We start from the raw sequence: 18,110 nt of genomic DNA, 5'->3' as shown, positions 1-18,110 counted from the left end.
CTGATGTGTATAGGGTTTTATTTCCTAACTTATAATCCCAATCAGGTCTTTTTCCACTTTTACCAAACTTGATTACATGACACTTGTCCACATTGAATTCCATTTGCCATGTACTACTCCATTCATGAAGTTTATTTAATTCTTCTTGTAGCTCCCTACAAGTCTGTGTTAGTAATTCTCCTTTGTATTTTTGCATCATCTGCAAACATATTCAGATAGCTCTCATTTCCAGTGTTACTGTTTATATCATTTATGTACACTAGAAACATGATTGGTGCCAGCACTGAACCCTGTGGTACTCCACTAGTCACTTCTTTCCATGATGAGTAGTTTCCTCTTAGTACTGTCCTCATTTCTCTTTTTATGAGAAAGTCTTGCATCCAACAAAACAGTTTGCCTAGAATTCCTCCTTGATGGTACAGCTTCCATAAAAGTCTTTGATGTGGTACTGTGTCAAAAGCTTTCTTGAAATCTAAATAGATACTGTCCACCCATCCTTCCCTTTCCTGTATTGTGTTTGTTACTCTGTCATAGTAGCTCAACAGATTAGTAACACATGACCTTCCTCTTCTGAAACCAAACTGTCTTTCTGTTATCATACTGTGTTCTTGTAAATGATTTACCCAAGCTTTTCTTATAAGTTTTTCTAATACCTTGCTTACAACACTGGTCAGTGATACTGGTCGGTAGTTGAGAGGATTTTGTCTATTTCCTTTCTTGAATAAGGGGACTATATTTGCTTTTTTCCAAATATCAGGTAGTTTACCTTGACTCAAGGATTTCTTGAAAATTAAAAATAATGGTTTACTTAACTCCTTTGCACATTCTCGTAACACCCAACATGAAATTTCATCAGGACCACTTGCTTTTCCTCTGTCTAATCTACTTAACTCCTCCTGTATTACTTTTTCTGCTATTTGTATATCTGGTAGTATGTGTGGACATGCGTGTTCCACATAGTCCCTCTCAAAAATTTTTTCTTCTGTTAAACTAATTGGAAATTCTTATTTAATGCTTCACAAATATTTTTCTCTTGTGTATAAGTGATTCCCTCGTCCGTGATGGATTGTAATATATCTTTTACTTTGATTTTGCTTCTGATATAGCTGTAAAACAGCTTTGGTTGATCACTACTTTTATTTATTATATCCTCCTCACACTGTTTTTGGGCTTCACTCCTTATTCTTGTATAGTCGTTTCTTGCCTGTTAGTAATTATTATACGCCCTTTCACTATTGTATCTTCTGTATCTATTCCACAACAAATCTCTTCTTTCTTTAGATTTTTTACATTCTGTATTGAACCATTTCTGTATTTTCTTATCTGCTTCTTTGTGCTGTGGGATGTACTTCTGGACTCCTATTTCATAAAATTCACAAAAAAATTTTATATACAGCATTTAAATCTTGTCCTCTAAGCTCATTTTCCCAATCAACTTCTAAGAAATACTTCTTTAGGTCTTGATAATTTCCCTTTTTATAGTTTAGTCTCTTTTTGTAACTGTCATTGCTGTTTACTATGTCAATTGCTATCCTGAAGTTATAATTTAGTACTGCATGATCGCTTTTGCCGAGTGGAGGGTGATATATTAAACTGTCAATGTCATTTTCTTGCCTAGTAAATATTAGATCTAGCACTGAAGGTACATCAAGTCCTCTTTATCTAGTGGTTTCCCTCACATGTTGCGTTAGGAAAAACTCTTGCACGAAATCCAGGAGCTTTTGGTCCCAACAGCTTTCTTGGCTATTTATATCTAGAGTATTCCAATTTATATTTGTATTGAAATCCCCAGTTAGTATATTTCTTTCCGATTTCTCTTCCATTTTATGTAGCAAGGATCTTAAACTCTGAATTGTACTCTCTGCCAGGACCTCATATTCGTCTCTTTCCCATGTGTTTGATCTGGGTGGCATATACAAATTGGTTACAATTACTTTCCCTTCAGATGTGTTGATCTCTACTGCAATCAGTTCTACTTGTGATGGTATATCTTGGTTTCTTTCCTTGACTTTTAGATTTTTCTTAGTTAATATTATAATTCCTCCTCCTTTTTTTTAATTTCTGTCTCTTCTCCATATATTGTATTCCTCTAAGTTTAGTATGTCATTGGATATCCTTGGTGTTAATTTTGTCTCAGTTAGGCATATTATTTGAGGTTCATTTTCTCTGACATAATCATTCATCTCTAGTAATTTAGATACCATTCCATCCACATTTGAGTACATCAACTTTATCATCTTGTTTATATACTTGTCATGACATGGTTCTAATACCTTCCTCCTTTCTTCTCCTCTTCTGATGTTCACTCTTTTTTTTTTTTTTTTTTTTTTTTTGCCTCCTCCCTTTTCTCTTTCAGTAATTCCAGTTCCTCTTGTGTTAGGCATCTTTTTATCCATACATTTTTGAACTCCTCTTTTTCCATAAGATTCGTTGCATTTTTTAGTATCTTTTCCACAGTGTTTAAACTCTGGAAAGTCACCTTTATAGGTCTTGTCTTGCTTTTCTCATATTTCCCTAACCTTTTGTGTTCCTCTATGTCTTTACTACAGATTTCCTCTGATACTTCTTTCAATAAGCTCATTACATTTGCCATCTCATTTTTGTCTCTTGTGATCTTGTTTTTACTTCTTCCTCTTCTATACCAGTGATTACTATAGATTTGTTTATATCTACTAAATCTCTGACTAACTTTGGATTGTTTTGGATTATTCTTTTCACTTCCTTTTTAATGCTTTTTTCCTCCACCCTTGTTTCTAAGTCTTTCTTTACTTTCACCATTTCAGCATACGTGGTTTCCACATCATTTTTGTAGCTTTGCACAGCTTCATTCACCTGTGTTATCTTCTCCTCAATATCACTGCTCTGGTCCATCAGACTGCTTACTTGCCTAATTGTCTCTGTGTCATTTTTGAACTTTTCCATAACACTCTCGTGACTGACTACTGTACTTGCCATTTCACTCATTTTCTTCCTAAGTGTACTCAATTCCACTGTTAGTTCACTGATGGTTGTGTCTTTCTTGTTGGCCTCCCTTCCTTGTTTTTCTATTTCTTCCTTTTCCAAGTGCATCTGCTTCTTTATTTCATCAATTTCATTTTTGAAAGCCATTTCTAGTTTGTGTACACGTTCAACAAGTCTGTTGTGAGTCTCCACTTCAACCAGTTCTTGGTAGAAATCATCATTTTGCTTTTTACATTTATCCCTTTTCTTTTCCAAATTTGCTTTACTAAAGTATGTATCCATTTTGCAATACTAAAAGTACAGAGTATGTACTTACAATCCCCGTGTTGTTGTAGTCTAAACAAACCTCAGCTGACTCAGCACATTCTTTCGTCTTGGTTCTATTTCCTGTTTGAATAAGTCTTGTTTAAACCTATTATTTTTTTCCTTTTAATAATGAAAAATCATTTAGTCTAACCTGGTACAGAGCTTGACTCATACAAAGATACTAATTAAGGTAATGCCACTGGCTGTGTTGGTTCGGTACAGAGCGCCGATGTCACACGTCTGCCTCAATTGACTCCCTCTGTGTGTGTGTGTTCTTACCTTACCTAATTGTTCTTACCTAATTGTATCTTTACAGGAATGAGTCAAGCTCGTACTGTCCCGTGTCTTAAACCATATTTATCGTACATATCCTTAAATTTGTGAATTGTTTTGGCAGACACTATTTCATTCAGTAGTGCATTCCATTGATCAATTGCTCTGTTTGGGAAACTGAATTTCCTTACGTCTTTATCACCTCTCTTCTTATGCAGTTTTTTGCAGTGTCCTCTTGCTGATGCTTCTCCATATGTTAAGTAATCATTTATGTCTATTTTCTCCTTTCCTGATATGCACTTATATAGCATTATCATGTCACCTCTTTTCCTTCTCTCCTGTAGTGTTGGTAGATTCAGTTTATTTAGTCTTTCTTCATAGCTTAGGTCCCTTAAACTTGGTATCCATCTTGTAGCGGCCCTTTGAACTTTTTCAATCTTGTCTATATGCTTTTTGAGATGAGGACTCCAGACTACTGATGCATATTCCAGGGTTGGTCTAATGAATGATGTTATTATCCTTCTTAGCATGTCTTCATTTATGTATGTGAATGCTATTCTCATATTTGCAAGCAGTGTATACATGTTCCGTACCTTCTCACTGATGTGGTCAGCCGGAGATAGTCTGTTATTGATAATCACACCTAGGTCTTTCTCTCTTTCTGATGTGTATAGGGTTTTATTTCCTAACTTATAATCCCAGTCAGGTCTTTTTCCACTTTTACCAAACTTGATCACATGACACTTGTCCACATTGAATTCCATTTGCCATGTACTACTCCATTCATGAAGTTTATTTAATTCTTCTTGTAGCTCTTTACAAGAGTCTGTGTTAGTAATTCTCCTTTGTATTTTTGCATCATCTGCAAACATATTCAGATAGCTCTCATTTCCAGTGTTACTGTTTATGTCAATTTATATAGACTAAAAACATGATTGCTGCCAGCACTGAACCCTGTGGTACTCCACTAGTCACTTCTTTCCATGATGAGTAGTTTCCTCTTAGTACTGTCCTCATTTCTCTTTTTATGAGAAAGTCTTGCATCTAACAAAACAGTTTGCCTCGAATTCCTCCTTGATGATACAGTTTCCATAAAAGTCTTTGGTGTGGTACTGTGTCAAAAGCTTTCTTGAAATCTAATTAGATACTGTCCACCCATCCTTCCCTTTCCTGTATTGTGTTTGTTACTCTGTCATAGTAGCTCAACAGATTAGTAACACATGATTTTCCTTTTCTGAAACCAAACTGTCTTTCTGTTATCATACTGTGTTCTTGTAAATGATTTACCCAAGCTTTTCTTATAAGTTTTTCTAATACCTTGCTTACAACACTGGTCAGTGATACTGGTCGGTAGTTGAGTGGATTTTGTCTATTTCCTTTCTTGAATAAGGGGACAATATTTGCTCTTTTCCAAATATTAGGTAGTTTACCTTGACTCAAGGATTTCTTGAAAATTAAAAATAATGGTTTACTTAACTCCTTTGCACATTCTCGTAATACCCAACATGAAATTTCATCAGGACCACTTGCTTTTCCTCTGTCTAATCTACTTAACTCCTCCTATATTACTTTTTCTGCTATTTGTATATCTGGTAGTATGTGTGGACATGCGTGTTCCACATAGTCCCTCTCAAAATTTTTTTCTTCTGTAAAAACTAATTGGAAATTCTTATTTAGTGCTTTACAAATATCTTTCTCTTGTGTATAAGTGATTCCCTTGTCCGTAATGGATTGTATTATATCTTTTACTTTGGTTTTGCTTCTAATATAGCTGGAAAACAGCTTTGGTTGGTCATTACTTTTATTTATTATATCCTCCTCAAACTGTTTTTGGGCTTCCCTCCTTATTCTTGTATTGTCGTTTCTTGCCTGTTTGTAATTATTATACGCCCTTTCACTATTGTGTCGTCTGTATCTATTCCACAACAAATCTCTTCTTTCTTTTGATTTTTTACATTCTGTATTGAACCATTTCTGTATTTTCTTATCTGCGTCTTTGTGCTGTGGAATGTACTTCTGGACTCCTATTTCATAAAATTCACAAAAATTTTTTATATACAGCATTTAAATCTTGTCATCTAAGCTCATTTTCCCAATCAACTTCTAAGAATTTTTCTTTAGGTCTTGATAATTTCCCTTTTTATAGTTTAGGCCCTTTTTGTAACTGTCATTGCTGTTTACTATGTCATATGCTATCCTGAAGTTATAATTTAGTACTGCATGATCGCTTTTGCCGAGTGGAGGGTGATATACTAAATTGTCAATATCATTTTCTTCCCTAGTAAATATTAGATCTAGCACTGAAGGTACATTAAGTCCTCTTTTTCTGGTGGTTTCCCTCACATGTTGCGTTAAGAAAAACTCTTCCACGAGATCCAGGAGGTTTTGGTCCCAATATCTTTCTTGGCTATTTATATCTAGAGTATTCCAATTTATATTTGTATTGAAGTCCCCACTTAGTATAATTCTTTCCGATTTCTCTTCCATTTTATGTAGTAATGATCTTATACTCTAAATTGTACTCTCTGCCAGGTCCTCATATTCGTCTCTTTCCCATGTGTTTGATCTGGGTGGCATGTACAAATTGGCTACAATTACTTTACCTTCAGATGTGTCGATCTGTACTGCAGTCAGTTCTACTTGTGATGGTATAGCTAGTTTTATTTCCTTGAGTTTTAGATTTTTCTTAGTTAATATTATAATTCCTCCTCCTTTTTTTAAAATTTCAGTCTCTTCTCCATATATTGTATTCCTCTAAGTTTAGTATGTCATTGGATATCCTTGGTGTTAATTTTGTTTCAGTTAGGCATATTATTTGTGGTTCATTTTCTCTGGCATAATCATTCATATCTAGTAATTTAAATACCATTCCATCCACACTTGAGTACATCAACTTAATCATCTTGTTTATATATTTGTCATGACATGGTTCTATTACCTTCCTCCATTTTCTTCCATCCTGTTTGTGTACCACTTTCGTACCTGCAATCCTATTACTTTGTAAAAATATTTCTTCTTCTCCTCTTCTGATCTTCCCTCATTTTTTGTTTTTTTCTTCCTCCCTTTTCTCTTTCAGTAATTCCAGTTCCTCTTGTGTTAGGCATCTTTTTATCCATACATTTTTGAACTCCTCTTTTTCCATAAGATTCGTTGCATTTTTTAGTATCTCTTCCACAGTGTTTACACTCTGGAAAGTCACCTTTAGAGGTCTTGTCTTGCTTTTCTCGTATTTCCCTAACCTTTTGTGTTCCTCTATGTCTTTACTACAGATTTCCTCTGATACTTCTTTCAGTAAGCTCATTACATTTGCCGTCTCATTTTTGTCTCTTGTGATCTTGTTTTTTACTTCTTCCTCTTCTATACCAGTGATTACTATAGATTTGTTTATGTCTACTGAATCTCTGACTAACTTTGGATTGTTTTGGATTATTCTTTTCACTTCCTTTTTAGTGCTTTTTTCCTCCACCCTTGTTTCTAAGTCTTTCTTTACTTTCACCATTTCAGCATACGTGGTTTCCACATCATTTTTGTAGCTTTGCACAGCTTCATTCACCTGTGTTATCTTCTCCTCAATATCACTGCTCTGGTCCATAAGACTGCTTGCTTGCCTAATTGTCTCTGTGTCATTTTTGAACTCTTCCATAACACTCTTGTGATTGACTACTGTACTTCCCATTTCACTCACTTTCTTCCTAAGCATACTCAATTCCACTGTTAGTTCACTGATGGTTGTGTCTTTCTTGTTGGCCTCCCTTCCTAGTTTTTCTATCTCTTCCTTTTGCAAGTGCATTAGCCTCTTTATTTCATCAATTTCATTCTTGAAAGCCATTTCTAGTTTGTGTACACGTTCAACCAGTCTATTGTGAGTCTCCACTTCAACCAGTTCTTGGTAGAAATCATCATTTTGCTTTTTACTTTTATCCCTTTTCTTTTCCAAATTTGTTTTACTGAAGTATGTATCCATTTTGCTATACTAAAAGAACAGAGTATGTACTTACAGAGTATGTACACTTTCCCCGTGTTCCTGTAGTCTAAACAAACCCAGCTGACTCAGCACATTTTTTTTCCTCGTGGTTCTTTTTTTCTGTTTGAACAAGTCTTGTTTAAACTTATTTTTTTTTTTCCTTTTAATAATGAAAAATCATTTAGTCTAACCTGGTACAGAGCTTGACTCATTCAAAGATACTAATTTAGGTAATGCCATTGGCTGTGTTGGTCTGGTACGTAGGGCTGATGTCGGACGTCTACCTCTGATGACTCCGTGTGTTCTTACCTAATTGTTCTTACCTAATTGTATCTTTACAGGAATGAGTCAAGCTCGTACTGTCCCGTGTCTTAAACCATATTTATCGTACATATCCTTAAATTTGTGAATTGTTTTGGCACACACTATTTCATTCGGTAGTGCATTCCATTGATCAATTGCTCTGTTTGGGAAACTGAATTTCCTTACGTCTTTATCACCTCTCTTCTTATGCAGTTTTTTGCAGTGTCCTCTTGCTGATGCTTCTCCATATGTTAAGTAATCATTTATGTCTATTTTCTCTTTTCCTGATATGCATTTATATAGCATTATCATGTCACCATTAGTGGAAGAAAGATTGGGAAGGTATGAGCTAGAGCAGATGGAAGGGGTGGAAGACGCATGTAAGATATTCACGGAAGAGATAAGCGCAGCGTGTGAGGCGGTTTGTGGAGTGAGGAGGAGATGCAAGGGTGTGCAAGGGACAGCATGGTGGAATGATGAGGTGAAACGAGCTGTCGAACAAAAGAAGAAGGCATATGGTGAATGGTTGGCGAATAGAGGTTGGGGAGCAGAAGAGAGAGAGAAGAGAGAGGTATATGTGAGCAGGAGAAGGGAGGTTAAGAGACCGGTGAAGGAGAGTAAGAAGAAAGTGGATGAACAGTTTGGGAGGAATCTGAGTGTGAAATGGAGGGAGAGTAAGAAATTGTTTTGGAAGGAGGTAAAGAAAGTAAGGCACTGTGAAAGGGGAAATAGTAGGGGAGTGAAAGATAGGAATAATAGATTGTTGGTGGAGAAGAGAGAGAAATTGAGGAGATGGAAGGAGCACTTTGAGGATTTGTTGTATGTAGAGAGTGAGAGCAGTGTGAGTATAAGTGGTTGGGGAATGGCTGGGAGAAGAAGAGATGAGAGGAGGGAGGAAGAGATCAGTAGGTCGGAAGTAGTGGAAGCGATGAAGAAGATTAAGCTGGGAAAGGCCCCAGGAATTGATGGAGTGTGTGGTGAAATGCTTAGGTATGGGGGTGAGATTGTTGTGGAGTGGATATGGAAGTTGTGTAGATTGGCTTGGGAAGAGGGAAGGGTTCCAGAGGACTGGAAATCAGGTATAATTGTTCCTCTGTACAAAGGAAAAGGGGAGAGAGAATTATGTGGTAACCATAGGGGTATTTGCCTTCTTAGTGTGACTGGTAAAATATATGGTAGAATACTCATTGATAGGGTTAGACATATGACAGAGCAGCTAGTTGGAGAAGAACAAGGGGGATTTAGGAAGGGAAAAGGGTGTGTAGATCAGATATTTGTTCTAAGATGTTTAGTGGAGAAGTATCTAGAGAAGGGAAGGAAAGTGTATGCTGCCTTCATGGACTTGGAGAAAGCTTATGACAGAATAGATAGGCAAGGTATGTGGAAGGTATTAAGAATATATGGAGTGGAGGGGAAATTGCTGAGTGCTGTGAAGAGTATGTACGAGGGAGCTAGGGCTACGGTGCGAGTGGATGGTGAGCTGAGTGAGTTCTTTGATCTCAATGTGTGACTGAAACAGGGGTGTGTGATGTCTCCATGGCTGTTTAATATATATATGGATGGGGTTGTAAAGGAGGTGCAAGGTAGGGCAGTGGATGTGGGGGTTGCCCTAATGAATGAGGGTGAGATTTGGAAGCTTCCGGTGTTGCTGTTTGCTGATGATACAGTATTGTTGAGTGAAGATGAATGGGAGTTGCAAGGTTTGGTGAATAAATTTGGGACAGTGTGTAGGAGCAGGAAGCTGAAAGTTAATGTAAACAAAAGTAAAGTTATGGTGTTTGAGAGGAATGAAGTCACATAGTGTGCAGTGAAGTTGGATGGTGAGGATATGGAGAATGTGAGTGCATTCAAGTACTTGGGTAGTGTGATGAGTAAGGATGGAACTTTGGGGGATGAAGTACGTGAAAGGGTACAGCAGGGAAGAAAGGTTGTTGGTACACTGAAAGCAGTGATGAGAAATAGGGAGGGGAGTATGGAAGTTAAGAAGTCACTGCATGATAGTATTGTGATCCCTACCCTGACGTATGGAAGCGAGGCGTGGACCTTGCAAGAGGGGAACAAGTCAAGAGTGAGAGCAGTGGAAATGAGTTACTTGAGAGGAGCATGTGGAGTGACGTGGAGGGACAGGTTGACGAATGAAGAAGTGAAGGAACGTTGTGGGGTAGATGTGGATGTGGTTGAAAAGATTAGGAGAAATACACTGAGGTGGTTTGGACATGTGGAGAGAATGGAGAATGAAAGGCTGACTAAGAGGGTGTATGTAGGTGAGGTGGAGGGAGGGAGAGGGAGGGGTAGACCGAGGATGAGGTGGAGGGATGGAGTTGAGAGGTATATGAGGGAGGGGGAGTGAGTTGGGGGGAGGGGAGTCAAATGGTGGGTGACAGAGTGACTTGGAGGCGTTTTGTCTGCGGCCACCCTTTGCGGGATTAGGGCGTCGGGCTATAGATAGATAGATAGATAGATGTCACCTCTTTTCCTTCTCTCCTCTAGTGTTGGTAGATTCAGTTTATTTAGTCTTTCTTCATAGCTTAGGTCCCATTAGCTTGGTATCCATCTTGTAGCGGCCCTTTGAACTTTTTCAATCTTGTATATGCTTTCTGAGATGAGGACTCCGGACTACTGATGCATATTCCAGGGTTGGTCTAATGAATGATGTTATTATCCTTCTTAGCATGTCTTCATTTATGTATGTGAATGCTATTCTCATATTTGCAAGCAGTGTATACATGTTCCGCACCTTCTCGCTGATGTGGTCAGCCGGAGATAGTCTGTTATTGATAATCACACCTAGGTCTTTCTCTCTTTCTGATGTGTATAGGGTTTTATTTCCTAACTTATAATCCCAATCAGGTCTTTTTCCACTTTTACCAAACTTGATCACATGACACTTGTCCACATCGAATTCCATTTGCCATGTACTACTCCATTCATGAAGTTTATTTAATTCTTCTTGTAGCTCTTTACAAGAGTCTGTGTTAGTAATTCTCCTTTGTATTTTTGCATCGTCTGCAAACATATTCAGATAGCTCTCATTTCCAGTGTTACTGTTTATATCATTTATGTACACTAAGAACATGATTGGTGCCAGCACTGAACCCTGTGGTACTCCACTAGTCACTTCTTTCCATGATGTGTAGTTTCCTCTTAGTACTGTCCTCATTTCTCTTTTTATGAGAAAGTCTTGCATCCAACAAAACAGTTTGCTTCGAATTCCTCCTTGATGTTACAGTTTCCATAAAAGTCTTTGGTGTGGTACTGTGTCAAAAGCTCTCTTGAAATCTAAATAGATACTGTCCACCCATCCTTCCCTTTCCTGTATTGTGTTTGTTACTCTGTCATAGTAGCTCAACAGATTAGTAACACATGATTTTCCTTTTCTGAAACCAAACTGTCTTTCTGTTATCATACTGTGCTCTTCTAGATGATTTACCCAAGCTTTTCTTATAAGTTTTTCTAATACCTTGCTTACAACACTGGTCAGTGATACTGGTCGGTAGTTGAGTGGATTTTGTCTATTTCCTTTCTTGAATAAGGGGACAATATTTGCTTTTTTCCAAATATCAGGTAGTTTACCTTGACTCAAGGATTTCTTGAAAATTAAAAATAATGGTTTACTTAACTCCTTTGCACATTCTCGTAATACCCAACATGAAATTTCATCAGGACCACTTGCTTTTCCTCTGTCTAATCTGCTTAACTCCTCCTGTATTTCTTTTTCTGCTATTTGTATATCTGGTAGTATGTGTGGACATGCGTGTTCCACATACTCCCTCTCAAAATTTTTTTCTTCTGTAAAAACTAATTGGAAATTCTTATTTAGTGCTTCACAAATATCTTTCTCTTGTGTATAAGTGATTCCCTCGTCCGTGATGGATTGTATTATATCTTTTACTTTGGTTTTGCTTCTGATATAGCTGTAAAACAGCTTTGGTTGATCACTACTTTTATTTATTATATCCTCCTCAAACTGTTTTGGGCTTCCCTCCTTATTCTTGTATAATCGTTTCTTGCCTGTTTGTAATTATTATACGCCCTTTCACTATTGTGTCTTCTGTATCTATTCCACAACAAATCTCTTCTTTCTTTAGATTTTTTACATTCTGTATTGAACCATTTCTGTATTTTCTTATCTGCTTCTTTGTGCTGTGGGATGTACTTCTGGACTCCTATTTCATAAAATTCACAGAATTTTTTATATACAGCATTTAAATCTTGTCCTCTAAGCTCATTTTCCCAATCAACTTCTAAGAAATACTTCTTTAGGTCTTGATAATTTCCCTTTTTATAGTTTAGGCTCTTTTTGTAACTATCATTGCTGTTTACTATGTCATATGCTATCCTGAAGTTATAATTTAGTACTGCATGATCGCTTTTGTTGAGTGGAGGGTGATATATTAAACTGTCAATATCATTTTCTTGCCTTGTAAATATTAGATCTAGCACTGAAGGTACATCAAGTCCTCTTTTTCTGGTGGTTTCCCTCACATGTTGCGTTAAGAAAAATTCTTGTACGAGATCCAGGAGCTTTTGGTCCCAACAGCTTTCTTGGCTATTTATATCTAGAGTATTCCAATTTATATTTGTATTGAAGTCCCCACTTAGTATAATTCTTTCCGATTTCTCTTCCATTTTATGTAGCAATGATCTTACACTCTGAATTGTACTCTCTGCCAGGTCCTCATATTCGTCTCTTTCCCATGTGTTTGATCTGGGTGGCATGTACAAATTGGCTACAGTTACTTTACCTTCAGCTGTGTCGATCTCTACTGCAGTCAGTTCTACTTGTGATGGTATATCTAGTTTTATTTCATTGACTTTTAGATTTTTCTTAGTTAATATTATAATTCCTCCTCCTTTTTTGAAATATGTCTCTTCTCCATATATTGTATTCCTCTAAGGTTAGTATGTCATTTGATATCCTTGGTATTAATTTTGTTTCAGTTAGGCATATTATTTGTGGTTCATTTTCTCTGACATAATCATTCATCTCTAGTAATTTAGATACCATTCCATCCACATTTGAGTACATCAACTTTATCATCTTGTTTATATACTTGTCATGACATGGTTCTACTACCTTCTTCCTTTTTCTTCCATCCTGTTTGTGTACCACTTTCGTACCTGCAATCCTATTACTTTGTAAAAAAAAAAATTCTTCTTCTCTTCTGATCTTCCCTCATTTTTTGTTTTTGCTTCCTCCCTTTTCTCTTTCAGTAATTCCAGTTCCTCTTGCGTTAGGCATCTTTTTATCCATACATTTTTGAACTCCTCTTTTTCCTTAAGATTCTTTACATTTTTTAGTATCTCTTCCATAGTGTTTACACTCTGGAAAGTCACCTTTAGAGGTCTTGTCTTGCTTTTCTCGTATTTCCCTAACCTTTTGTGTTCCTCTATGTCTTTACTACAGATTTCCTCTGATACTTCTTTCAGTAACGTCATTACATTTGCCATCTCATTTTTGTCTCTTGTGATCTTGTTTTTAACTTCTTCCTCTTCTATACCATTGATTACTATTGATTTGTTTGTCTCTACTGAATCTCTGACTAACTTTGGATTGTTTTGGATTATTTTTTTCACCTCCTTTTTAATGCTTTTTTCCTCCACCCTTGTTTCTAAGTCTTTCTTTACTTTCACCATTTCAGCATACGTTGTTTCTACATCATTTTTGTAGCTTTGCACAGCTTCATTCAGTTGTGTTATCTTCTCATCAATATCACTGCTCTGGTCAATAAGACTGTTAACTTGCCTAATTGTCTCTGTGTCATTTTTGAACTCTTCCATAACACTCTTGTGATTGACTACTGTACTTGCCATTTCACTCATTTTCTTCCTAAGTGTACTCAATTCCACTGTTAGTTCACTGATGGTTGTGTCTTTCTTATTGGCCTCCCTTCCTAGTTTTTCTATTTCTTCCTTTTGCAAGTGCATTTGCTTCTTTATTTCATCAATTTCATTTTTGAAAGCCATTTCTAGTTTGTGTAAACGTTCAACCAGTCTATTGTGAGTCTCTACTTCAACCAGTTCTTGGTAGAAATCATCATTTTGCTTTTTACCTTTATCCCTTTTCTTTTCCAAATTTGTTTTACTGAAGTATGTATCCATTTTGCAATACTTAAAGTGCAAAGCATGTACTCACAATCTCCGTGTTGTTGTAGTCTAAACAAACCTCAGAGATGACTGCATATTCTTTCGTCTTGGTTCTATTTCCTGTTTGAACAAGTCTTGTTTAAACTTATTATTTTTTTTCCTTTTCATAATGAACAATCATTTAGTCTAACCTGGTACTGAGCTTGACTCATACAAAGACACTATTTAGGTAATGCCACTGGCCGTGATGATTTGGTACGGAGCGCCGGTGTCGGACGTCCGCCTAGATTGAATCCCTCTGTGTGAGATTGATTCCCTGTGTGTGTGTGTGTGTGTGTGTGTGTGTGTGTGTGTGTGTGTGTGTGTGAGAGAGAGAGAGAGAGAGAGAGAGTGGGTTGGTGGGTTAGTTGGTGAGTGGATGAAATGAAATATCTTAGTAGTAGTAGTAGTAGTCGTTGTTGTTGTTGTAACAGTAGTAGCAATAGTAGTAATAGTAACCGTCCTACAACTACTACTACTACTGCTACTACTACGACCACTACTACTACTACTACTACTCTACTACTACTACTACTACCACTACCACTACTTCTACTACTACTATGACTACTATAAGTACTACTAGTACTACTACTACTTCTACTACTACTACTGCTACTGCTACTACTACTACTACTGCTGCTGCTGCTACTACTAGTATTACTACTACTACTGTTAATAATAATAATAATAATAATAATAATAATAATAATAATAAAGATGTCATTCAAGCGTGTGCATTGATTCTGGAATGAACAGATGATTTAAAAAGAAAATAATTATGCACTCTTGGCGCAAACAATTTGACACTTCGAGCGGTGGTTGTGCAATATGTCTAATAATTTTTTTCCCTACGCTGGTAAACCTGCTGCTTTCATTAGGATGTAATTTAATGTTTGCATGAGACATTTTTCCAGTCGTATTGTTATAATGTGCATAGTCAGATAACATACAGATCATGGGTGTGCATAGTCAGATAACATATATATATGGGAGACGCAAGCTATGTCTGTCATTTCGAATATCACTGTACCCTTCCTGCATGATACTTTTTTAACTGATTGTAATTGTACATAATGCCTCTAATATTATGCTTGCCACACAGTGTAGTTATATTCATTATGTATTTTACTTCTTCCTCCCACAGGAATATGCGAGCTTCGTGCAAGGTTGGAAATCTTATTCCGAAAATCTCGCTTCAACCATGGCGAAACGAACCAGTGTGGGTGTGAAGATGAAGCGCTTTCCATTTTATCCTGGCCATCTCCAGATGATCTTATTCAGCTGAGGATAGAATTTTCAGACGAGATGGGTTTCATGCCAAATTATCACCTTCAGTACGAGATCTTTCTTAATTTGAGTAAAATAGTCTGGATATATCAAGAATGTACTGTGAAAGAAAAAAATTAGTGGTTGGAACGTACAGTTACCACTAGGTAAGAAGACGCAACTTTACCACTGGGGAAGAGGACGTGAATGTACTGTTGGGAAAGACGTAAATTTAACGTCGTGGAAGAGGACGTGAATGTACTACTGGGGTCACAGAAGCCGTAGCATCTTCATTCCAATGTATTCTTTAATTCTTGCCACCTATTAAATTTCCATTGGAACATATACAGTATATTTGATTTGCCTGTGTGCCCAAATTTACAGAGCCTGTTGTATGTTAAGAATTATGATTTTCGGGGGGGAGGGGGTAACTCCTCCATCACTTACTGACCACTACAAAATATGCTTCTTAAAATTCCACTGGTACAGTCGACAGCAGAAATTTGTTTCGTGTGCCTCTATATGATATAAGCCTGTGATCTGATAACATTTAGTCCAATGGGTTTAAAGTTGTGCTACAAATAACCGTAAGTATTATTTTTGGACTGACTTGGTATAAAATTATTTTATTTAAGGGCTAGTCGGCTCTTGTATGGCCTATATGGAAACTTGAAGTATATTTCTGCTGTTGATTGTACATATAAAGCTGATATGACAGTTTCTTAGTTCACAGGACCAATTGTATTTAGTGTTGTTATTGTGGCCATAGGCTCATCTAGATATGTACACGGTGGACTGCAGGCTGAAGTGGCCCTCTCGCAGTCCACCATCTTCCCTTTGTAAAAGAGGGAGTAAGATGAGGGACGTTTGTTTAACTGAGCAGTTCCCTCTCCTAGTTACATCAGCAGCACCAGGTGAAGCGTCCAGTTCCTGCAACCCAATTGTATCTTAAAAGTTGTGGTAGTTTAGAAGGTATTCCTTACTTATAAGAACTCACTGTATTAGCACATCCTAAGCTTTATATAGGCATTTGAAAATAGATTAGTTAAGTTTTAGAAACTCAAATATAGTGAGCTTTTGATGAATTATTATTGTAGATAAGAAGACTGCATTATTATATTATATTCTTGTGTATACCCCTTCACTTAGATTATATATTTTGTAACGTGGGAGCATCTCTAGGAGCGGCCTGGCTACTGCAGCTCACCTTAAGGGTATTCATATGCAAGATGCCGCACCACTGTAGCTCCCTAAGTGTGCGGCCACACTTGCTCGAAACATGTGTTGGCAACATGTTTCAAACTGTGCCCGGAACAATGTTACAGACACAAGAGTGTCTCGAACATGTTGGTAACTCTGCTGGAATCGTGTTGGTAGCACAGGTGTGGACGAGGCTCTGAGCTACAGACATGAATCTAACACAGCAGATCATTATCTGCGACCGTGATATCATTTCAGAATCCGTCTTTGGCATCCTGAAGAAATTACGAAATTCTGAAGTATCTCCTTCTTGCACCGGTAGCAGTCCAATGTCATCTCCAACGAAGTCATTTACAAAATGATGTCCATCACCACAGGGGTTGGCCTTACGTGATAGACGCACCCAAAATCGCTGACGAGTGAGTATTTTTTGTCCCTGCTGTGCACATAATACAACCGTTGCGGCTGCAGCAAGTAAGGCGTCCTCCCTCATCGCCATGTTGCTGGGTACTGTCTCTCACAAGTCTGGACCACACGACTACTTCACCTTTGTTTCGAACATATCAGTGACTTTTCGAAAACCATGCTCGTGACATTGCCCATAACATGTCTGTAACATGTTGCTAACATGTTCACGACATGTATCTAACATGTCACGAGCAATGTTTCCGACAATGTTCAAGTGGAAGTGTGGCCGTACCCTAAAGTGTTTCATACGCAAGGTGTTTCACCGTAGCAAAGCTTCACCTTACCTGAACGTCTTCTGGGAGTCAAAGCAATGCTCAAAATGTGGTGTTACCAGAGTAAAGAACTCTGCATGTAAAAATCCTGAGGGTGTGATGATCCAGCACATAAAAATACGTCGGGGGATTCAAAGGGATAAGATCTTCACTATGATGAAGTATATTTCATTTTCTGGCTACTCCTTAGCGAATTTAGTAACTTAGGGGAAGAACTTTGGCTATCAAGGACCTAATGAAGACTTTCACCCCACCAAATCCAAAAATATCTTAGAAGCTGAATTAATTTATCAGTAATTAACTAGAACAATAAAATACATTACCAGACTGAATGAGTTACCGCCTTTACTCTGTTGACTTATTTTATTACTGTTATCTACTGACGAACTTGTTTAGCGGAGGAGTTTTCCAATGGAGGCGTTAGATATGACATTCATTAACCTTCTCATAGCCTGATTTCTCTCCCAAACCTGTAATTACCAAGAATATAGTTCATCTGAAATGTGCACCTGGTTGACTGCAGGCTGAAGCTACCCTTCTCTGGCAGTCCACCTTCCCTTCCATAGGGTAGATAGAATGTTGAGGACGATTGTGTAACTGTCCGGGTATATCAGTGTCACGGCACGAAGGCGTCCATCTCCAGCACTGGCAAGGATAAACTGAAAAAGAAAAATGTCATGATAGTGAAGGACAATGTTAAATGTTACTTTACATTTGAATAAGTTGAAAGCAAATCACTTTCTTCATACTTACGGCTCTGTTTGTCTGTCTGTCTGTCTGTCTTTCTGTCCGTCTGTCTGTGAGTAATATTAAGGAAAGTTGTTGGGTGGAATGCATTAAATTTTGAATACTGACTGAGGACCAGCAGAGGATATTTAATCAAATTTTTGGCAAAAGAAAAGGTCAAGGGTCAATGTATTAAGGGCGGATGGTGGTTCATTGGCGGAGCAATACGTAACCGAACGAAG

The 18,110-nt window shown here is 37.4% G+C and overlaps 1 protein-coding gene across 1 annotated transcript in view; it reads left to right on the top strand.

Annotated features, from left to right (window-relative positions):
- The window catches only part of LOC145409481 (salivary peroxidase/catechol oxidase-like), a 95,655-nt gene extending 80,112 nt beyond the window's left edge, over positions 1 to 15,543 (top strand). The window contains exon 17 of the mRNA XM_080279873.1: positions 15,081 to 15,543. Coding sequence (XP_080135999.1) covers positions 15,081 to 15,165 — 85 coding nt within the window. The 3' untranslated portion in view covers positions 15,166 to 15,543. The remainder of the gene's footprint in view (positions 1 to 15,080) is intronic.
- The last annotated feature ends 2,567 nt before the right edge of the window (positions 15,544 to 18,110 follow it).

The sequence above is a fragment of the Coenobita brevimanus genome, chromosome 81 (genome assembly GCF_032717465.1).
Source record: "Coenobita brevimanus isolate Jiangsu-jjx chromosome 81, ASM3271746v2, whole genome shotgun sequence".
NCBI lineage: Eukaryota > Metazoa > Arthropoda > Malacostraca > Decapoda > Coenobitidae > Coenobita > Coenobita brevimanus.
Note: the sequence above shows the minus strand (reverse complement) of the source record. Positions and strands in the feature narration are given on the sequence as shown.